This window comes from Oryctolagus cuniculus, chromosome 7, assembly GCF_051225735.1.
Source record: "Oryctolagus cuniculus isolate XC-2025 breed Fujian yellow rabbit chromosome 7, ASM5122573v1, whole genome shotgun sequence".
In the NCBI taxonomy this organism is placed as follows: domain Eukaryota; kingdom Metazoa; phylum Chordata; class Mammalia; order Lagomorpha; family Leporidae; genus Oryctolagus; species Oryctolagus cuniculus.
Window position 1 is genome coordinate 31,419,931 of NC_142873.1, and position 23,683 is coordinate 31,443,613.

The window sequence follows — 23,683 nt, forward strand, 5'->3', positions numbered from 1 at the left end:
GGAAGGGGTAAAAGTCCCAGGGAGCTGTTGGGGTCCAATACAGAAGGAGGGAAGGGGGCGTTACATTATTCTCTCTGCTTTTGCAAATATCTGGGACAGGGCACATTGCCCTCTTTGAGGGGCAGAGGTCTAAGCAGAGGCTAGGGGTGCAAACCGACAGTGGGTGCCCAGCTTGGCCCTTCAGTCCCTTCTAACCTGGACACCCCAAAACTGTACGATAGCTCTCATCTTAGAAGAGGAGGCAATATAACCCCAAATCAGCTTTCTCCTAATCCACGGGAATTCTTGAGAAGTCCAACAACAGTGGCTTAAGCTTTCAACTCTGAAATGGAAAGTTCAGTAGGCAAAAGCAGGTGTCAAACACACCCCCACCACCACCCAGGAGCCCTCCAAACTGCACTCTTTGGCTCAGGTGCTCCACCCTCCACAAAAGGAGGGGCAGACCGAGCGGAGAGAGCTATGCCACGGTGCACGTCAAAATCAAGTGACAAAACACCACTCAAGGCCCAGACCCACGTGAACTTGGGCCGAGCTGGGGTCTGAATGTAGGTCTCCTGTGACCATGGCGGAGAAGACCATGTGGCCTTCAGCACATCTGTAAATCTGCAAGCATCAGTGTGTCTCTAAAACGCACTGACAATAGAATCTATGTCTTTTAGCACTGTGACAATCTGACACGGACAACGTGGGCGGTACCCGACAGTCCCTGACTCGTCTGTTATGAGCATTGTGTTACCCAGACACACTGTAAAGCGGATCAAGTAAATAAAATAGGCGAACCAGGTTAGTTCTTTTTTTAAAAAGATTTATTTATTTATTTGAAAGTCAAAGTTACAGAGAGAGAGAGAGAGAGAGAGAGAGAGAGGTCTTCCATCTGCTGGTTTTCTCCCAAATGGCTCCAACGTCCAGCGCTGGGCCAAGCCGAAGCCAGGAGCTAGGAGCTTCTTCCAGGTCTCCCACGTAGGTAGCTGGGGCCCAAGGACTTGAGCCATCTTCTGCTGCCTTTCCCAGGCCACTAGCGGTGAGCTGGATCAGAAGCGGCGCAGCCGGGACACAAGCTGGTGCCCATATGGGATGCCGGCGTCGAAGGCAGTGGCCTTACCCGCTACGTCACAACGCTGGCCCCGGTATGTCTGTCTTTATTCCACAGATGACATTCTACATGTCCTGGGCGGTATGAACAGGTCACATAGTCAATACTAAATCACAGAGCCTTTTCTGTGTTCATCCCAGAAAGCTACAAGTTAAATGCTAATCCAAAAGGAAACAAAAATAAGTTAATAGGATAGTACCTTCCCGCCAATTAAATTAAATTATGCAATTGCCTAGGTAATAAAACCCTACACTGTAATTCCTGGAGACTTGTTAGGAACTTTAAGGTGCGTTCCCGGAAGGAGTGTGACGGGCGGTGAAAATGGTCATAAACTTTGTCCTCTAGCGCATCTCGCACCCTTTGCAATGCAATGCTGCAGAGTGCAACTCAGTCTTGTGACTTGCTGTGACCAATGGAACGAGGCAGATGCTGCCATGCAGTTTCCACACCTAGACTTTTCACTTGTTTTCTGATCTCGGGACCCATAGAGGCACCCAACTACGCAAAGCTCAAGTGAGCCTCCTGGCTCTTGAGACACACGTGGCCCAGCTGTCCTCTGGACAGTGGCCTGCCAACTGTCAGGCTGCAAATGAGACCACTGTAGACGGTCCAGCTTCCCGCCAACTCTCTAGCCAACTGCAGGTGCATCAGTGAGCCAGCAGAAATCAGCTGAACCGACGCAGACCAGATCTGCCCAGCTGATCCACAGAACGGGAGCCAAGTAAATGGTGGCATTTTAGGCCACTACATTTCAGGGTGGCTTGTCACACAGCAGTGGATAACTGACGCACTGCAGGGGAGAAAAGGAAAGAGCACGGCAGCTGGAGAAGAGAAAGGACACTGAACTGTCCCTGAATCAGTCAGCGGCTGTTAGATACCAGGAGGTCTCTGAATGGGAGGCAGCCCTGTGCACAGCATAGTACAACAGCCTGCTGACCGTGACCCCCGCTATCGATGCGCTGGGTTTTCTTCAAGTGCTACACTGTCTGATGTTTCCCTTCCTGCCTTTCCTCTTTAGAATGGAATAAGGACTTAACTCTCCGGTTCTCAGTGCTCCTTGAGGGCCAATGAGACTGCTCAGGACTTCACTTGGAACTAAACGCACCACTGCTAAGACGCTCACTTTTAAGTACGGAAGACTAAAGGGAAACCAACACACCACCACCATCGTCACCACCTGCATTCACCTCACTGTTTTCAATGTCCATCTTGGCACTCACCCTCCCCTCATCCCTTTTTTAGGGGGGGCAAGGAGGTTGGGAGGGAGAGCTTTTCCATAAAGAATTACAATAATCCAGTGAAAAAGTTGGATACTTTTTCCCCAACTACTTACTACATAGAAAGATCTTAATTACTGAAAATGTTTCAAGGAGCAATCTGCTTGATGTAGGTCTATTTTATAAAAAATTTATTTATTTGAAATGCAGAGTTAGAGAGAGAGAGAGATCTTGCATTTGCTGATTCACTCCCAGATGATCACAATGGCCAGTACTGGGCCAGACTGAAGCCAGGAGCTTCATCCAGGTCTCCCACGTGAGTACAGGGGTTCAAGCATTGGGCCACCCTTTGCTGCTTTCCCAACCCATTAGCAGGGAGCTGGATTGGGAGTGGAGTAGCCAAGACTCAAACCAGCACTCATGGGATACCGGCACTGAAGGTGGTGCCTTAACTTCCTGTGCCACAGCACCAGCCCCATAGATCCATTATTTTAGCTACAACTAGAGATAAAATTATCTCTGAAGGGCTGGCGCTGTGGTGTGCTGGGCTGGGCCTCCACCTGTGGTGCTGGCATTCCATAACGGCACCAGTTTGTGTCCCGGCTGCTTCTCTTCTGATCCAGCTCTCTGTTTATGGCCTGGGAGGGCAACGGAGGATGACCCAGTGTTTGGACCCCTGCACCCACGTTGGGGAACCTGGAGGAAGCTCCTGGCTCCTGGCTTTGGTTTGGCTCAGCTCCCGCCATTGCAGCCATTTGGGGAGTGAACCAGCAAGTGGAAGACCTTTCTCTCTGTCTCTCCCTCTCTGTGTCTGTAAATCTACCTCTCAAATAAATCTTTTAAAAAATTATCTCTGAATTCTACTTGTATCAAACTTATTCTAATGTGAAAACATACTGGAGAAGATTAGGGGAAAAGTCCAAGAAATAGGGTTCTAGCACAAAGATCTGGCTCTAAATACATATGAATCACTCAGAAGTCATCACATTATGTCCTGTAGTACACTTTGCATCATCTCTGTAGTTTTTTAAGAATTCTATTCTGGGGCTGGCACGGTGGCGCAGGTTAAAGCCCTGGCTTGAAGCGCCAGCATCCCATATGGGCACCAGTTCAAGTCCTGGCTGCTCCACTTCCCATCCAGCTCAATGCTGTGGCCTGGGAAAGCAGGAGAAGATGGCCCAAGTCCTTGGGTCCCTGCACCCACATGGGAGATCCAGAAGAAGCTCCTGGCTCCTGGCTTTGGATCGGCACAGCTCCAGCCACTGCGGCCATCTGGGGAGCGAACCAGCGGATGGAAGACCTCTCTCTCTCTCTCTTTCTCTTTCTCTCTGCATCAGCCTCTCTGTAACTCTACCTTTCAAATAAAATAAATACATCTTTTTTAAAAAAAGAAAAAGAATTCTCTTCTGGTCCTTCAGATATTAGCAGGGGTGGGAAACCCTTTTTCTGCTAAGGGCCATTTGGATAATTATAACATCATTTGTGGACCATACAAAATTATCAAATTGAAAATTAGTCTGCTATAGATTTACAGAAATTTTTTTAATATTTTATTTATTTATTTGACAGGTAGAGTTACAGACAGTGAGAGAGAGAGAGAAAGGTCTTCCTTCTGTTGGTTCACTCCCCAAATGGCCGCCACAGCCGGAGCTGCGCCAATCTGAAGCCAGGAGCCAGGTGATTCTTCCGGGTCTCCCACGTGGGTGCAGGGGCCCAAGCACCCAGGCCATCTTCTACTGCTTTCCCAGGCCACAGCAGAGAGCCAGACTGGAAGAAGAGCAACCGGGACTAGAACCACCGCCCATATGGGATGCTGGCGCCACGAGCAGAGATTAACCTAGTGTGCCATGGTGCCAGCCCCGATTTACTGAACTTTGAGTCCTGCCTGTAGTTGCGTGGGCAGGGCCAGACCAAATCATTCTGTGGGCGTTTATGTGGTCCACAGGTCAGAAGTTCCCCAGCCCTGCCTCAGAGGAATGATGCCTCATACCCTAGCACGGTAACACCAAGAAGAGAACACCTGCTTCCTCTGTGTACTCACTACTGACAAACCTCCCTTTTCACTATTTGCTTCATTGTCTTTTTTTTTTTTTAAAGATTTTATTTATTGATCTGAAAGTCAGAGTTACACAGAGAGAGAAGGAGAGGCAGAGAGAGAGAGGTCTTCTGTCCACTGGTTCACTCCCCAAATGGCCGGAGCTGCACCGATCTAAAGCCAGGAGCCAGGAGCTTCTTCCGGGTCTCCCACGTGGGTGTAGGGGCCCAAGCACTTGGGCCATCTTCTACTGCTTTCCCAGGCCACAGCTGGATTGGAAAAGGAGCAACCGGGACTAGACCCGGTGCCCATATGGGATGCTGGCGCTGCAGACGGAGGATTAACCTACTGCACACGGCACTGGCCCCTCATTGTTTTTTCAAAAAGCGAAACAAAAAAATAAAACACTGTTATGTATTCTGTCTTTGAGATAAAGACAATACTGATTGCCAAAATGTAGTTGAGAAAAATTGGACAGGCAGGATGGAATAAATGTGTGCCCTGGAGCTAGACAGATTGAGGCCTGACCCCAGCTCTGACACCCACTGCTAACTCTGAGCAGGTGATGCAAGCTAACTAGGCCACAGCTTCCTAGTAAAAGAACTTACTTCACACACACACATATAATTCACTTGTGTGTTTGAGAGGCAGAGGGAAAAACAGAGAAGAGAGAGAGAGAAACTCCCACCTGCTGGTTCACTCCCCGGACACCCACAATGGCTAGGACTGGGCTGGAGGCCAGAGCCAGGAGGTAGGAATGCAGTCAGGGTCTCCCCAGATGGGTGTCAGGAACCCAATTACTTGAGCCACCACTGCTGCTTACCAGGGTGCGCATGAGCAGGAGCCGCAGCCAGGAATCGAACCCAGGTACAACGCCTGCTCCTGTTAGTTTTAGTTAGGTGTTCTGTTTTCCAGTTATAAGAAAACTAGTTACCAAGACAGATGCCTGCCTGGGCATTAAGTTGCATCTTTTATAAATTTCTCTCTTAGGGGACCAGTATCTTTTCTTTCTTCGGGTAAAACAACATGGAGTTATTTACTCATCCGAACAGTAATTACTAATCTTTTTAGAGTCCGAGGTGATGCCAGCAGATAGGAAAATGGAAGGAGCATGTTATGACAGAACTCCTGGCAGAAAGCGGCTACAGGCCTGTATGGACAGCAACTGCCTAAACTTGTCCTTCTCCAACACAGCATACCAGAGGCCCTTATAATTAGACATGTGCGGATGAGAGGGGCTTTAGAGATGAACTAGCCCCCACCCACTACTTCAGATGACGGAACAGACGTTGAAGTTAAGCAGTTCTCTCATTAGTTAGTTTCCAGCTTCAACACTAGTGTTCAGTAGTGGGTTTTTGCACACCAAAATGCCACCCTGGAGTTTATATAAATATGAAAATTTCCTCAAAGTTGTTTTTCCAGAATATTAAAAACATTGTCTCTACATAATGGAAAAATCTAAATTGGACCTAAACCTCCCAGAATACATCACGCTTCTTGAGGAAGGCACTGGGCGTGAATCACCCTACACTTCCACTGACAGCTAACCCTGCGTGTGTGGCAAGCACTCAAACACCCACAAAAGTGATGAGAAGGCAACATGATGGGATGACGACACTGCTAAAAGAAATGCTATGGTTGGCTGTACTCAGTGTGTAAAAGGTATTTATCACTCTCACAAATTTCCTAATGAGATGAACTTATGAGGGCTGGTGTAGTGGTGCTGTAGGTTAAGCCACTGCTGGTGATGCTGCCATCCCATACGGGAATGCAGGCTAAGTCTTGGCTGCTTCACTTCTTATCCAGCTCCCTGCTAATGCACCTGGGAAGGCAGCAGAAGGTGGCCCGGGGTCAGTGCTGTGGTGCAGCGGGTTAAAGTCCCAGTCTGCAGCGCTGGCATCCCACATGGGCTGGTTTGGGTCCTGGCTGCTCCACTTCTGATCCAGCTCCCTGCTATGGTCTGGGAAGTGGAAGGTGACCCAAGTCCTTGGGCCCCTGCATCCACGTGGGAAACCCAGAGGAATCTCCTGGCCTCTGGCTTTGGATCAGCGCAGCTCTGACCATTGCAGCCATCTGGGGAGTGAACCAACAGATGGAAGACCTTTCTCTTTCTGCCTCTCTGTAACTCTGCCTTTCAAATAAATAAAATTAATCTTTAAAAAAAGAAGAAGAAGAAGAAAATGGCCCAAGTCCTTGAGGGGCTTCTGACACCCCTATAGGAGACCCAGTGGAATTCCTGGCTTCTGGTTTTGGCCTGGTTCAGCCTCAGCTGTGTGGCCAACCAGTGGATGAAAGATCTCTCTCCCCACTACTCTCCCATTACTCTCTGCCACTCTGCCTTTCAAACAAATAAAATGAATCTTTAAAAATAATATGAATGTCAGATCGAGTAAGTTTTTTTTTTAAAAATTATTTATTTGAAAGGGTTACAGAGAGAGAGAGAGAGAGAAAGATCATCCATCCACTGATTTACTCCCCAAATGGCTACAATGGCCAGAGCTGGGCCAGGCTGACGCCTGCAGCCAGGAGTTCTTGTGGGTCTCCCTGTAGGTTGCAGGGGCCCAGGGACTTACGTCATCTTTTGCTGCTTTTCTAGGCACATTAGCAGAGAGCTGGATCAGAAGTGGAGCATCTGGGTCTCAAACTGGTCCCCATATTGGATACTGGTGCTGTAGGTCATGGCTTAACCCGCTGAGCCACAGGGCTGGCCCCTAACTTTTCTTAAACTGAGAACCTCTTTTCTGTCTATGAAGAAACTGAAGATAATGTATATCATAAGGATTCTGATGAGACAACTTCCATGAAACTCTGAAACAGCAGCAGCTCAGACATGTCGACCGAAGCGAGCGCTGTTAGATGATGTAACAACATCCACTAGGGCCACTTGGTAATGCTCCAGGGAGCCTAGGAACTTCATGGATTATCTGAAGCAAGCTTTCTCTTTAAAAAAATTAAAAAAAAAATCTAATATGAAAGGTAGAGAGACAGAGATAGAGATCTTCGAGGTTCATTCCCCAAATGCCTGCAACCGCTGAAGCTGGGCTAGGTCAAAGCCAGGAACCCAGCACTCAATCTGTGTCTCCCACACCGGTGGCAGGTGCCTAAGTACTTGAACCACCACCTGCTGCCTCCCAAGGTGCACATTAGCAGGAAGCTGGAATCTGAAGTGGAGCTGAGACTCAAACCCAAGCTCTCTTGTATGAGATGCAGTCAGTCCTTGTGCCAAATTCCTGCCCCGGAGACAAACTTTCTACCCCTCGGACAGTGTCCCCTGTTATACCAAAGCTTGCCCACTAAAGCAAATCTAAATAGAAATCTGCCAGAAAACACTCGGCCCACTTCAAAGTCATAGCAAGAATTTATCAGCAGAGGATTTACAAATTCTAGAAACAGGTAAGGCAGAGAATAGTTTTAACAACAATTACATCTTTAAGGAAAAAGATACCAATCTGCCCTGAGACTGAGTAAGGCCAAGAACACCTCACGTGCACGGCACCTGAACAGAGACCCTGACTCATACTCGCAGCACGGTGGGGCGAGGGGAGGCCTTCCGTGGGCTTGAGCTGAGCCCCTGGAAGAAATCAAGGGCTCGGCCACAGGCACATCCCAGCCTTACTCTCAAAGCTGACCTGGCGTTGAGAATGCAGATGCTGAAAGACAACATACATCACATGGTTGGATTACCCTTCACCACCCTTCAGAAAACACGATTACATGGTCGGACCTGGGAGGAAACCTCAGGGTTCACAAGCAAAGGAGCCAGAGTCTCCGACTCCAGGCCAGCAGGGTGAGGTGTCAGTCCTGAGGCCTGTCGGGGCCGAGGGAAGCCCACACACTGACCACAGGGCCCGCTCCCTGACTTCCTGCACTCCACTCCCAGCAGGAAACTGGAGGGCTTCTTTCTGGAAACTCAAGAGAAAATGCCCTCACACTGACAGTGAAACACCCCTCAGTGAAAGTCAGCCAGCGCTTCACACCGTGAATCCCACTACTACTAAGCACCTTTCTAGCACAAAGAGCCTCTAAGCGGGATGAGCGCCTTAAATACGAATGACTAAGCAGGACACTGAGTATATGGTAGCTTCTATTGAAAAAACAGAAATTATAAGAGAAAAAAGGGAATTCAAAAGAAATAGGAAAATCAAGTCATTGAAGAAAACATAAAACAGAAGAAAAACATTATTTACTCAAAGTGATGACACATTCATGAAAACAAGTCTATGGCATTATAATCAGAAAATAAGAAAAAGCTCTTGAAAAATATTTAAATGATACCAGAAGTTAAATCTTCAAAGTGGGAAGATTAAGTGGTAAAAATCTTCTAAAACACAGAACAACATTTCTAAACAGAAAAAAATAAGAAAACTAAAGGACTGATCTAGGAGGTGGTCCAAGTCCTAATAGAAATTCCTATAAGAACAGAAAATAAAAGAAGGTACATTGCAAAGAATAAAGGAAAAACATACCCCCAAAAATAAGGACACAGTTTTCAGATGGAAAGAGCCCACTGAGTAAAACTAGCACCGTGAATACAGACACTCAGTTTTACAAAACGTCAGCACACTAAGGATGAACAAGAGTCTGAGGAGTCCCACACAAAGGGGCAGGAACCAGAACTGGGCCAGTTTCAAGTCCCAGGGCGACAAGCCAGGAAGGTCAGCAGAGCCGCGGAGCTGCAGGAAAGTATTTCCCAGGTGGAATCCTACTCGACCAGATCACCAGCCACTTTGGGGGAGGAGACAGTTTGACACGTGAGAAGCCATGTGCTGCCGTACAGGTTCTGAGATCAGAAGTGTGCAATGGATCTCAGAGGCTGGAGTCAAGGCGGCGGCAGCAGGGCCGCATTTCTCGTTTCCCAGCCCGCCCAGCTCCACGGTTGATGGGCTCTTCCTCCCGCCTCAAGGCCGGCAGCGTAGCACCTTCCACCTCTCTGACTCGGACCTCCCTCCCTTCCTCCTATGAGGAGCTTAGTAACAGGGCTCACCTGCTAATCCAGGAAAATCTCCCTTTCTCAGGGCAGTTTAATTACACCTGTGAAGTCCCTTCCGCTATGTTATCAGCCAGATTATAAATATATATGTTGTGATATATTACCAACTAGAATAATAATTACTCTGCCTACTACACAGAGTCTCAACGTTTTTACTTCCTGTGCATTGTTTCTCAAGAAGTTCCAGACAATATGTTCCATTATAATATGGGAATGAACTGAGAACAATGAAGACCTGGGCTCTAAGACAGGAATAAAGAAAACTCCTTTCAAGGGAAGCCAGTGATGACAGCTGGGGAGCAGCCTAGAGTACCCCGGAGCCAGAAGATGTAAACAGGTGTGTGTTTCTAAGAATAAACTGAAGTCAACAGAGTATGTGGTATCTGGCTGTGTCACAGGTTTGCTTGCATTTTTTTTTATAAAGGTTTACTTACTTATCTGAAAGGTAGAGTTACACACGAGAGAGTGTTAGTAAAGTGGTGCAGTCTTATCTGTGGGGCCATCTGTGCCTCGGATGCCATCTTGGGCCCTGGCCCCCCTGACCACCCTGCACAGTAGGCTTTACCATGGGTGTCAGCTCTGCCCCCACCCTGATGGGACCCGCTACTCCTACTTCCCTGCCCACCCCCCAGCTTCCGGCACTCGTGCTCCCTCCTGATCCCTCCCTCCCTCTCCCCCCTCCCCCTGGCCCATCAGGCTTCCCCCATCTGACAATAAACCTTTCCTCCGGTATTTGGTGTGTTCTACGGCAACTATCAAAATTAGCCAAAAACGAAACAAAACGTTCCCAGGAAAGCAGTTGAGGATGGCCTAAGTGCATGCGCCCCTGCACTCACAAGGGAGACTCAGAAAAGGCTCCTGGCTCCTGGCTTCAGATCTGCCCAGCTCTAGCCATTGTGGCCTTTTGGGGAGTGAATCAGCAGGTGGAAGACCTCTCTCTCTTTCTCTGTCTCTTCCTCTGTGTGTGTGTGTAACTCTACCTTTCAAATAAATAAATCTTTTTAAAAAATACCATGAACTCTCAAGCAACTATCAAAGTTAGCCAAAAACAAAACAAAACAAAACAAAAAAACTAGAACCAAATATACTTTCTAAAAAATAAAGCTATAAGAAAGTAAATCTTAAAACTTTAAAAATGGGCGCATTCTGTGGTATAACAGGTAAAGCCGCCACCTCTAGTGCTAGCATCCCATGAGCACCAGTTTGAGTCCTGGCTGCTCCACTTTTGATCCAGCTCTCTGCTGTGGCCTGGGAAAGCAGCAGAAGATGGCCCAAGTCCTTGGGCCCCTGCACCCTCGTGGGAGACCAGGAAGAAGCTCCTGGCTCCTGGCTTTGGGTTGGTGCAGCTCCCATCATTGTGGCCACTTGGGGAGTGAACCAGTGGATGGACGATCTCTCTCTCTCTCTCTGCCTCTGTGTTTCTGTAACTCTGCCTTTCAAATAAATGAATAAATCTTTTTTTAAAAAAAAGCTTTAAAAATAGGCACATTTAAAAATGGATACAGCTAAAGAAACAAGTGAACTGAAATACAGAGATGAAGAAATCATGTTGGCAACAGGAGAGACAATTTGACGGGAAAAATATGCTCTATAAAGGATAGAGTGAGATGGTCTAATACACATCTAATTAGTTATTCCAAAAGAACATAATTAGATAAAATGGAGAAACAAAAATTTCAAAGAGATGGTGACTGGGGATTTTCTAGAATTTACTAAAGACAATAGCCTTCAGGTTTAGAGATCCCAGTGAAATTCCAAATAGGAACAACAAAAGGTTCTTTATAAAGAGTACACACAACGCAGAACACCAAAGGCTTACAGCAGATATGAAAAGCAACCAGAGAGGGAGATTATTTATAGGGTGCTTAGAGAATGTTCACCAGCTATTATCTTTATTATTTCTTCTGTCTGCCTATGTGGTGTTTAATTTGCCCTTCTTTTCTAGTTTCTTCATAGAAGACTCAATCATCAATTTTAGGACTTCATTCTCTTCTTTTTATTGTAAAGATTTATTTATTTATTTGAGAGGCAGAGTTATAGAGAGACAGGAAGAGACAGAGAGAGAGGTCTTTCATCTGCTGGTTCACGCCTCAAATAGCCACAATGGTCAGAGCTAGGAAGATCCGAAGCCAGGAACTTCTTCTTGGTCATCCACATGGGTGCAGGAGACCAAGCACCTGGGCCATTTTCCACTGCTTTCCCAGGCCATTAACGGGGAGCTGGATGGAAGGGAAGCAGCCAGGACTCGAACCAGTGCCCATATGGGATGCTCGTGCCACAGGCAGAGGCTTAACCTACTATACCACAACACCAGCCGCCTCATCCTCTTCAAATAGAAGCAATTAATGCTACAAATCCTCAAAGCAATGCTTTAGCTATAACAAATTTTGATATAGTGTGTTGCTGTCTTCACTCAAATATTTTCTAACTTTTTGTGACTTCTTGTTTTACTCGTAGGTTATTTGTTTGAGACTTTCTAGGTATCTTTCTGTGGATTTCTGTTTAATTTCATTGTGGCCACAGAATGTACTCCACATAATTCCAAGTCTTTACATTTCATAAGATTTATTTAATGGCTCACAATATAGCCTTTTGGTGATGATTTCAAGAACATTTATACATGAATAAATCTGCTCTTGATGGAGGATTATTTTACAAGCGTCCACTAGGTCAAGTTGGATCCAGGTTGTTCAAGTCTTCTGTATCCTTTCTGATTTTCTGAACACTTGCAATTACTGAGAAAGGAGTGTTGAAACTTCTTTGACTGTGTTATGAATGTTGCTCTTTTCAGTTCTCTCAGAATTCACTTCATTTACTTTGAGTAGGACTGGTATATCTTCTTTATGAATCAGTCACTTTCTCTTCATGAAAAGTCTTTATTTATTTCTGGTAATATTTGTTGTTCTGAAGTCTATTTTGATACCAGCACCTAGATTTCTTTTGATAGGCACTAGTACATTTCATTTTCCATTCTTTTCCTTTAAAACAACTGTGGTAAAATGTGTTTTATGTAAAATTTACCATCCTGACTGTTTTTAAGAGGACAGCTCAGTGCTCTTAGGTACATTCATATTGTTGTATAATCAACCTCTAGAACTTTTTCATCTGGCAAAACAGAAACTATACTTACTGAAAACAACAACTCTTCATTCCTCCCTCCCTCAGTCCCCCAACAATTGCCATTATGTTGTCTCTCTGAATCTGACCACGCTAAGTACAGCGTATTAGTGGAATCACACGGTGTTTGTCTCTAGATGCCTTATTTCACTCACTACAGTATGTTCAAGGTTCATCGATGTTATAGCATGTGTCAGGATTTCCTTCCTTTTTAAGACTGAATATTCTATTGTTCATATATACATTTTGTTTATCCATTCATACATCAGTGAATACTTTGAGTTGCTTCCACCTTTTGGCCATAGTGAAAAATATTGCTATAAAGATGGGTGTAAGGATCAGCACTGTGGTGTAGCGGGTAAAGCTGCGGCATCCCATATGGGCAGTGCCAACATCCCATATGGGCAGTGCCAACACTAGTTAGAGTCCCAGCTGCTCCACTTCTGATCCAGCTCTCTGCTATGCCCTGGGAAAGCAGTAGAAGATGGCCCAAGTCCTTGGGCCCCTGCACCCGTGTGGGAGACCTGGAAGAAGCTCCTGGCTCCTCCTGGCTTTGGATCGGCCCAGTTCTGGCCATTGCAACCATTTGAGGAGTGAACCAGTGGATAGAAGATTTCTCTCTCTCTCTCTACCTCTGAGTCTCTGTAACTCTGCCTTTCAAATAAATAAATTAAAGGAACTTGATGCCTACATCATTGACCTCACCTCATCTCATCACGCAAACATTGTTGCTTCCCCATTATCCCAGGGAGAAAGGTGAGTAGAGTCCATAAAATATTTTTAAAGAGATCAGATTCAATACCTTTTATATAGTACATTGTTAGAATTATTGTATCTTATTATTACTTACTGTTGTTAATCTCTTACAGTATATAATTTATAAATTAAACTTTATCATAGGTATATATGTATAGGAAAACACGCAGTCTATACAGGGTTTGGAAGCATTTGTGGTTCAGGCATCCAGTGGGAATCCTGGACTATATCTGCCAGGGATCAAGGAGGCTGCACTTGTTTTTCACTTGCTCTATCTTTTCTTTGTTCCTTTCCCACCCCTTCACTGCTCACTTTAAATTAACTTAACTTTTTCAATAACTCCATTATAGCTCCTCAATTGGCTTATTCACTATACCACTTACTTTTTTAAAAAGATTTATTTATTTTTGAAAGTCAGAATTACAGAGAGGGACACACACACACACACACACACAGAGAGAGAGAGAGAGAGAGAGAGAGGCTTTCATCCACTAGTGCACGTTCCAGATGGATGCAATAGTCAGCCTTAGGCCAGGCCAAGCCAGGAGCTGCATCTACGTCTTCCATGTGGGTGGCAGGGGCCCAGACACTTGGGGCATCTTCTGCTGCTTTTCCCAGGCCATTATCAGGGAGTTGGATTGGAAATGGAGCAGCCAGGACATAAACTGGTACCCATATGAAATGCTGGCATTTCAAGTGCTGGCTTTACCCACTATATCACAAAGCCAGCCCCTGCACTTCTCTCTCTCTCTCTTTTTTTTTCCCAGTACTTATCCTAGGATTTGAGTCAGAGTTTTATATATATATATATATTTTTTTTTTTAAAGAAATTGCCTCATATATATATGGTTAGGGTTATATATATATATATATATATATACACACACACATATACACAGAGAGATCTTCCATCCACTGGCTCACTCCCCAAGTGGCCACAATGGCCGGAGCTAGGCTAATCTGAAGCCAGGAACCGGGAGTTTCTTCCAGGTCTCCCATGTGGTGCACTTGGGCCATCTTCCGCTGCTTTCCCAGGCACATTAGCTGGATCAGAAATGGAGCAGCTGGGTCTCGAACTGGCACCCATAGGGATGCCAGCACTACAGGCGGTAGCTTTATCCACTATGCCACAGTGCCAGACCCTTCAGTATGTATCTTTAACCTATCACAATTTATCTTCAAATTATAATTTCATAGATAATGTAATAAGTTTACAACAGTATTCTTCCAATTACTCCAATATACATCCCATCCTTTGTACTACTATTATAATATATTTTAATTCTGCATATTATAACTTTGTAATTGGGACCAGTGCTGTGGCATAATGAGTAAAGCCACCACCTGCAGCACCAGTATCCCATATGGGGCACTGGTTCAAGATCCGACTGCTCCACTTACAATCCAGCTCCCTGCTAATGTGCCTGGAAAAGTGGCAGAGGATGGCCCAGGTACTTGGGCCCCTGCACCCACACGGGAGATCCAGAAGAGGCTCCTGGCTCCTGGGTTCAGCCTAGCTCAGCCCCAGCTGTTGTGGCCACTCAGGGAGTGAACCAGCTCTTTCTCTCCTTCTCCCTCTCTCTGCTTCTCTGTAACTCTACCTCTCAAATTAATAAAAATAAATCTTTCAAACAAGAAAAATTTCACAAAATACTATCATTTTTTGCTTTGAAGAGGCAATTTCTTTAAAATTTTTTTTAAATATGAAAAAAGGGTCTTTCCTATTCCCCACTTATTTGCCATTTCTGGTGTTCTTTCATTCTTTTATGTAGATCCAAAATTTGATTTGGCATCCCCTTCCTTCTGCTTGAAGAACTTCCTCTGATATTTCTTATTCTGCTACTGATGAATTCTTTCAGCTTTTTTTTTTGTTCCATGTTTGCAATATATTTTAGCTAAGCACAGAATTCTAAGTTGATTATTTTGTTGCCTTCAGCAGTTCCATTGTCTTCTGGCCATGTGGTTGCTGATAAAAAGTTAGCTGTCACTCCCATCTTTGTTCCTCTAAAATATCTTTTTTTTCAGACAACTTCTGAGATTTTTCTGTTTATAACTGGTTTTAAGTAACTTGATTATGATGTGTCTTAATGTGGTTTTCTTTGTTTCTTCAACTTAAGGTTTATGTTTCTCATTAAATTTACAGAATTTTTAGTTATTTCTTGAAATATTTTTAATCTTTCCCCTTCCCTTCGCTTACTCCAGTCAGTCTGCCCACTGGCTTACTGAATCACTCTCTGTCTCCTCCACTCCCAGTTTTTCTCTCTCCTCATGCTTCATTTTGCAGCTTCTACTGCTATGTGCTCAAGTTTACTGCTCTTTTCTTCTGCAGTGTCTAATCCATTGTTAATAACATCCAATTATTTTTTCATTTTTATAAGTTCTATTTTGGTCTACTTTATCTATCTGTTTCTTTCCTTATTATATTCAGACTTTCCTTTTTATCCTTAAGTTTCCTTGTAAGATCTATAATACTTGTCTTAAGGTCTTTATTTATGAATTATATCATTTCTGAGTTTGTTGCTGAGTGATTTCTTCTGGATTTATGTCTTCTTTTCTTGTTTTTTTTTTTTGTATGCCTGGTAATTTTTTATTGATGACAGACTGTGAATGTTACATTGTTTGGTGGTTGGATGTTGCTGTATTCTTGTAAAGAATATTGGATTTTGTGGTGGTGAGCAGCTAAATTACTTTTGGATTACTCTGATTCTTTAAAGGATTCCTTTTAAGCTTTGTTATGGTGGGTCCACGGCAGACTTTATCTGGTAATACTTAGCTCTGCTATTAAGGTGCGACCATTCTGAGCACCCCAGCCAATACTCTGTGTGTCTTTCCACTCTGGCTGTTAGGACCACAGGGCTTTTCTTAGTGCTGTGTGGGTTCCAGGCACGATGTAACCGTTCTCCTTAGGTGTCTCTTTCCCAGGTCTCAGAGAACATGTATGCACAGATGTCATCAGCCAAAGGTCAAGGGGATCTCCCTTAGATTTCTGACACTCCCAGATCTCCCTGTTTCTGTAGCTTCTCCTTTTCTGGTACTCTGGCTCATAAATCATAACCACACTGGCCTCCCCAAACTCTGGTTTTTGCCTCGTCAATTCAGTGAGAGACAGCTGGGCTGTTCCCATCTTCCTCCCCTGCCCTACAGTCTGGAATTGCCTTCAGGCAGTAAGCAGGGGTACACGGGGCTCACATGACTTCTTTCCTTTGTATTATGGATCATAGCGCTGCACAATCTGCTTTCCAACGTCTTAAAAAATCATAGTTCCATTTTTTCCTAGCATCTTTTCAACAGGAAAGTAACCTCCACTGAAACTCGCAGGCAGAACAAAAAATTTCAATGGCTTCTTGATATTATGCCTATCTGTAATTCTTATGTTTACATTTACAAACTAAGTCCCATTCACAATCCAGACTAATGGGCCGAGTTATCTAAGGTATTTTATGCAATCCAATAGAGAGACAGACAAACAGAACAGGACCAGGAACTGAGCCTGATGCTGGGGTACAGAACGTGCTATCTCCAGACCTGGGTTCTAACCCCAACTCCGTCACTACCTGGGTCAATGCTTTCAGAAATTTAACATCCTCACATCTTATTTTCTCCCTGGTAAAACAGCTTCCTGTCCACATACAACAACTGTAGAATAAGACTACAGATACGTCTACAAAACACTGTTCTTTTCTTTCCTTGCTCTTAAGTCCACACATGCTCCCCTTCCACCTCCTGCACCCCACCCTGCCTCCCCGCCCAAGCTAACATTCACAGGGCAAAGGTGTAACTTGCCAAATTCCTTAAAATGCTTTCTACCTCCCAAGAGCCAGGCTGGTATTAAGCTATGAAATTTCTGTTATGCCACCAACTATAGTTCAATTGGCACAGCCAAAACAGAACATCACAGTGCTAGACTCCTGTGCTAAATTCCTAACAGAAGTTATTTTTCTTCTGACTGTCTATAAAGGAAACAAAAAATATTTCTTGTTCATCAATCCTGTGAATCATTCAGATAAATGCTTATCTTCATTTTTTTCTGAATAATTCATTTAATTTTTTATTATCAATACGAAGAATATCAACCTTCTCCTGTCAATTTCTTGTCTTACAGAGAACCCCATCACAGAGCCAGGTTTACCAGATTTGCTTCCTTGGGCAATTACAGAATTTACATCTGACAACATCATTTCTTAATTCTATTGAGCCAAAGGGTTTGATGCAAACCCTTACGCAGGGCAGATTCTTCTTTGCACATCTTCCTGTAGTCTTCTGAGGCCAGCCCTTGGACACACCACACCCTCCTCTCCTCTGTCTCTCACACAGTTCAGAAGCTGTTCTCACACCCAGGGAAGTAACCCAGCACCAAACTGCAGAGCCCAGCACAGGCGGAGTGCAATCAGCCGTTACCTGGTGAGATCCTGAAGGCAGGCTCTTTACCAGGCCCTCTGTATCGGAGGGGGACTTCCGTGGAGCCTGCTTAACCGCTGACAAACTCTCTGATGTACTGCAGCTGATGAAATGGCAATTTGGAGAACAGATGTAAAAAAAAAAAATTAAAATAAACAGAAACAAAACTATTGATAAATGTGATGACAAGATCAAAACACACAAAACAATGGGTATCAAAATGATCACATCTTAAAGCTATTTTCTACTCCTGACATCAATAAATGACCCGACTGCTGGGAGAGGCACAGAACCCATCGTGGTGGAGCCTCTTCACCTAGTTTGCTGTGATGACACTGAGACGCTAGTCACAAAGCAGCACCCTTAACTAAGGGCCTTTGTCTTTCTCCTGCCAGGACAGGTTAAAAGCAGCAAGTTGTATGTTCTGATGAAATATGCTTTTGTTAACGTAAAAGGCAAATGTCTTATGAATGTATATTAAAAGTTACAGGTTTATATCCAGGCAGGTGACCCTGGCTCCTCTCATTTCCTCCACTCCCTAGTTTCCCATACTTTGCCTCCCTGCGAATACCAAAACCAAACCAAAACAACAACAACTCCAAATCCAGGAAGTCCTAAAAGGTGAGAAAGCCTGGAATGCCATGTCCCAAGGGCTGACCGGCTCCAAGGGCAGGCAGGAGTTTAAAAACAAGCACTACCACATAAATAAATCAGGCAAAGCCAATGCCATCTAATGAGATGCATCGGCAACACAGGTTAAATCCTTTATGATGTATTTGTGTAAAAGTCTGGGAGCTGGGGGAGGACCACACTTAACAGTGTCATTACTAAGACCAAGGCACACCATGCATTCTACGAACTGTGCCTTCTCTGAAACAGCAGCCTCCATGCCCTGAACGAAATGGTTTGATTATTCTAACACAGAGGGTCTGACTCTTGATAACACAACACATGTACGAAAAAAGAAAACTAGCTCGTGCACGCACACACGCACACACACACAGGCACTTTACATGATGAGCACATACATCCAGATGATAACAGAACCCCTCTGTCACCTGACAGCAAACAGCATCTGGCCCTTATGCCCAATGTGTTTCCAACACGATCACGTGACGTATTTGTGGACACTCCATAAACAGCTGTTGGGTTAGTTTGAGCTAGCTGGTTAGTTGTCGACAAGGGAGATGGGCTGAATACACGCACATGAATATTAACAGCAACGGGCAATGTGATTAGTTACCATGTGTCTAGTGGGAGTGGAAGAGGACACCCAGCCCTGTTACAGTCCCAACGTGTCTTCTATGTCAGCTTTTCTTAAGAAGTGGAAGATAAGCAGGATCTGATCCCAGCACACCAAGGTGGAAAAGGCAGGGAAGGGAAAAAAACCAAGGTAAGAAGAATAGCAGCATTCACGATGCCATGCAGGACTCTAAGGAACACCTGCCTGTCCCCTTATTAACCAAAAGCAAGAATTACAAAGACTGGCATGTCGGCTCCCTGGATTAGCTTCATGGTGAAACCCCGTGGTCCAGCTGTATGTAATCAAAAAACACTCACCATGCAAGGGGGCAGATACAGCAGAAGGGATGCATTCCAAGCAAGTAATACCTGAATCTGAACACTCAAACTTGTTAAAACACAGCACTCCTAAGAACTCCAGATCAGCAGAGCCCAAAGATAGAGGTTCCCACTGTCCACCAGCAAGAGAGGTCAGGACATGCAATGCTCTCTGGTCACAGTGCCCTCAGGATGGTTAGTTAGATCCGTGCACCCCTGACATGGCTCATGCTACCTCCACCTGAATCCAGCCTTCGCTCCGTCTTACCATGTGAGTTCTATATAGCTTATATGGGTTAGCTTTCCAGCTAGAGTGGGGGAAAAGAGAAGGTCCTTCCATTAGACACACACCCTGTGCTCCAAGGCGTTTCTTTTGAGAAGCCATACACCAAAAGAAAGTCTGCTTTCTTCATTTCTGGTATATTTTGTTGTCAACTTTTTTATCCCAGTTGAGGTGAATCTAAGCCAAGAATGGTCAAAGCAATTAAATGGCTAAAGCTTGGTGGTGGTGGTAGTAGGGGGCTGGGGAGGCAGTCTTAAGGAAAAAGGAAAAGCCCTAGGTCATCACACTGGGCTGGGAGGGGGGAAGCTATTTGCACAGCTTCTGGATTAGGGCTTTGCATTTACCCTGCTGACAAGGAACCGTTATGTGGTTATTGCCAGGAAACTCAAATAAAAGCCTAAAATGGGGGAGGAGCTTAAGAACACCGACTGCAGGGTACGTGGTGGTGAAACACGGAGCACAGACTGCTGAGTGGTTCACTTCACCAAACCTAGGAAGGGACCTCTGGCTCAGCATCATATTCCACAGTTAACAGCAGGCCACTGATCTCTGCTTGCTCATTTGGGTGCACCGCCTGATTCGGACATGACAGCAACAGCAGCTGATTCTTCACCAGCTTTTTTCCACAACCATACAGCAGTTTTCACAGACCCTGGTTCCTCCCTCCCCCCCAAACCATGCTCTTACCCGGTGTAGTCCCGTTTAGAGTTTTTCCTTCTGTAGAAGACAGCCAGAATCATGCTGATGAGCAGAATGAGACCTAGGACCACAGCAGAAACTATACCCACCACCACCCAAACTGGAAACTCGGGCAAGCTCTCTAGAGAAAGAACAAAATCATTTTAAGGTACATCGCTACGGAGGGAACACATGGAAGCTTATTACATTAACAGCAAGTGCCTTCTTTTAGCAGTCCCCACACCCTTGTCAATGCTCAAGTTATCTAACTGATGACATAGAAATGTTAGCTGAAAAAGATGAACTGCAGAACGAGGTACCCACTGCCCACACCCACAACTTCTCTCAGTGCTCCACAAAGAAAAACTGGAGATGCGAATTTCTCTCCACCTATTCCCCAACAGGGCAAATCATCTCAAACTGAACCTACATTTTCTGCTCAGTCTCAAAAAAAAAGGGGGAAAAAATAATGATTGTTTCTGGAAATACTAAAACTTTCTCCCGGGCATCATGACAACAGCATTAATGTCCTTCCACACTGCCCACTGCGTTTGACCACAATTAATCTGGTCTTCCTTCTAACTGGCAATGAAAGGCTTATACTCCTGAAATCAAATCAGCAGGGAAATAAATGGAGGCACTGGCCACCTAGTGGGATTGAGCCGCAGCTCCCCGCCACACTCACACGCACCCCAGGTGTGTTTGGTAGAGCCACGGGCTCACAGAATCACGGAGCACAGCTGTATGGTAAAGCACTCCCTTCAGACATACCCTAAAAGGGGACTCATATTCTCCAACTAAACACAAGAAAAAGGGGACTGTGTTGGCACTGTGAAAATACTCAATTCAGAAGTACCTTTTTCTACGACATACAGCCTAATGTGTCCAGGTTGAACCACGATGTCAGGAGGGTTTTTGACATCACAGATGTAGGTGCCGTTGTGTATAAACTGCATGTTTTCTATGTTGATCGATGCATCTTTCTTGTCAAGGTCTCCAGCCCAGCTGATTCTGTCTTTAAATGGTGGATAATTCCCGAGGTAAACTTGTCCTTGAGAATAGTGGAAAAACTGCAATTAGAAAAAGCAAAACAAACAAGTTATTCTCAAAGACAGAATTTCTAAGCTCTATAATAGGTATGCTGTAAAAAGTTATCTTAAAAAAAAGGATAGATTATTTATTTGAAAGGCAGAATTACAGAAGGAGGGAGAGAGAAAGAGAGCAAGAGGGAAAGATAGTGAGATGATCTGTTGGCTCACTCCCCAAATGGCTATAATAGGTGGGCTGATCCAGGAACTCCATCTGGGTCTCCTACATGGGTGGGTGGCAGGGGTCTAAGCACACGGAGCATCTTCCACTGGTTTCCCAGGCACATTAGTAGGGAGTTAGATATGAAGTGGAGCAGCTGAGACTGGAATCTTCATTCATATGAGAGGCCGGTGTTGCAGGTTCATCCTAACCCACTGTACCACAATGCCAGTCCCTACAACACTCTTTTTAAAAGAGACTTCTTGGGCAGGCATTTGACCTGACAGTTAGGTTGTCAGTTAGGAGGCCCGTGTCCCACACTGGAGTGCACAGCTTTGCCTCTGCTCCTGACTCCAGCTTCCTGCTACTGTATACCGTGCAGGCAGCAGAAGATGACTCAAGTGACTGGGCCCCTGCCATCCATGTGGGAGACCCAGGCTCCCAGCTTTGCCAGCACCCTGGCTGGCTGTCATGGGTGTTGGGCATTTGGGAAATTAATCAGCAGAGGAGAGCTCTCTGTCACCTAAACTTAAAAAAAAAAAAAAAAAAAAAAAAAAAGACTCCACACAGAAAGAATGCAACATCACATCACAATTCTCAAGTTATAGAATATAAGTTAGACAAGTTTGGCCATCACGGGCTTTGACAGAACCGATTTGTAGATGACCTCCAATCCTCTTAACAACCTATTGATATCATTACTATTACCCAAATTGTTACGAAATGGAAATGCAGATTCAAAGAAGCCATTTTCACAAGGTCACAAGGTCACAGCGCTAGTAAGTGGAGGACCCAGGGGTCAGAACCAGGCCCATCGGACCCCTCAGTACCAACGCTCTTCTGACAACTCCATGGCTGAGCCCAGGGACTCCAAAGCTCCCCACGGAGATACACAAAGGCCTGAAGAAAAAGAACCCTCAACACCACAGAGGACTCGGTCTGTGGGTTTCGCCCTCTCACACTCTGCGTCATGGAAAAGCCGTGTGTACGCAGAAAGAACAAAGCGCAGACACGAGTGCGCTTGCCTCTCTCTGCACTCTCCACTCGCTCCTCACACCTCCTTTCACCAAAGGAGCTTCTTTGCAAAGAATGGGTCAAACCCAGCGCCTTGGAAGGCTCAGGGGGAGGGGATCTGTCCTCATACCCTCTCTCTTTAACCCAAGCAGCCCTGCTGGAGGCTGGATATCTTTGTTCTCATTCATGGATGGAGGAGCATGGGGCAGAGTGGAGCCGGAGGGATAGAAATCAACTCCCCTGGCAATCCAAATAGAGGATTTTAGAAACTTCTTGAGGGCTAGCACTGTGGCATAATGGGTTAAGCCGCCTCCTGCAGTGCCAGCAGCCCATATGGGCACCAGTTCAAGACCCAGCTGCTCCACTTCTGATCTAGCTCTCTGCTATGCCTTGGAAAAGCCATAGAAGATGGGTCCCTGCACCCACGTGGGAGACCTGGAAGAAGCTCCTAGCTCCTGGCTTCAGATTGGCGCAGCTCCAGCCATTGTGGCCATTTGGGAAGTAAACCAGCAGATGGAGGAGCTCTCTTTCTCTCTCCTTCTCTCTCTGTATAACTCTGACTTTCAAATAAATAAATAAATCTTAAAAAAAAAAAAAGAATCCTCTTGAGCACGTGGAATTTCCCTGTGCAATCTCATTTGTCCCATGACTGTCAGCTCTCCACTTCTCTCTCATCAATAGCATCCCTTGAACTCTGCACCCTTCACTAATTGTCTCCTCGCTTCACCACAGGTTACCCTCAGCCCCCGAGTTGTCACCTGCTCCTGTAAACATCATCTTCCACCTGTGTATGTCATCCTGTTTTTTTTTTTTAAAGATTTTATGTGTTTATTTTAAAGGAAGAGTGACACATACACATGGCTGGAGTAGAGAAAGAGGAAGAAACAGAGAGATAGAGATGAGAGAAAGAGAGAGAGAGAATCTTCCACCTGCTGGCTCCTTCCACAAATGGTTGCAACAGCTGGGGCTAGGCCAGGCCAAAGCCTGGAGTCAGGAACTTGGGTGGCAGGAACTCGGCTGTTTGAGCCATCCTATGCTGCTTCCCAGGTACAGTAGCAGGAAGATGGATCGGAAGCAGAGTAGCTGGGACTCAGTCTCAGGCACTCTGACATGGATTATCCTGCTGCACCACAGCACCTGCTCCTGATGGCCACCGCTCTCATTTGAACATTTTTGCTTCCTCTCAAACTCACATTGAAACTTCCTCCCCATTGCTAGTGCTGGGAGATGGCGCCTGGGGGGTATTTGGGTCACTAGAGTTCCACGCTCGTGAGTGGATTGAGGCCACCACGAA

The 23,683-nt window shown here is 45.3% G+C and overlaps 1 protein-coding gene and 1 long non-coding RNA gene across 3 annotated transcripts in view; both read right to left on the reverse strand.

Moving 5' to 3' along the window:
- MPZL1 (myelin protein zero like 1) overlaps positions 1-23,683 on the reverse strand; it is a 68,785-nt gene that overhangs the window by 4,891 nt on the left and 40,211 nt on the right. For both annotated transcript variants that reach the window (XM_008264119.5, XM_089299626.1), the window contains 3 exons: positions 20,984-21,197; positions 20,137-20,269; positions 17,607-17,709 (listed from right to left, as the gene is read on the reverse strand). In XM_008264119.5, coding sequence (XP_008262341.3) covers positions 17,607-17,709; positions 20,137-20,269; positions 20,984-21,197 — 450 coding nt within the window. The remainder of the gene's footprint in view (positions 1-17,606; positions 17,710-20,136; positions 20,270-20,983; positions 21,198-23,683) is intronic.
- Positions 789-17,600, reverse strand: LOC149125390 (uncharacterized). Its single transcript, XR_016210430.1, has 2 exons — positions 8,812-17,600; positions 789-1,167 (listed from the first exon to the last, which is right to left on the reverse strand). It is a non-coding gene; the product is annotated as an uncharacterized LOC149125390 (long non-coding RNA).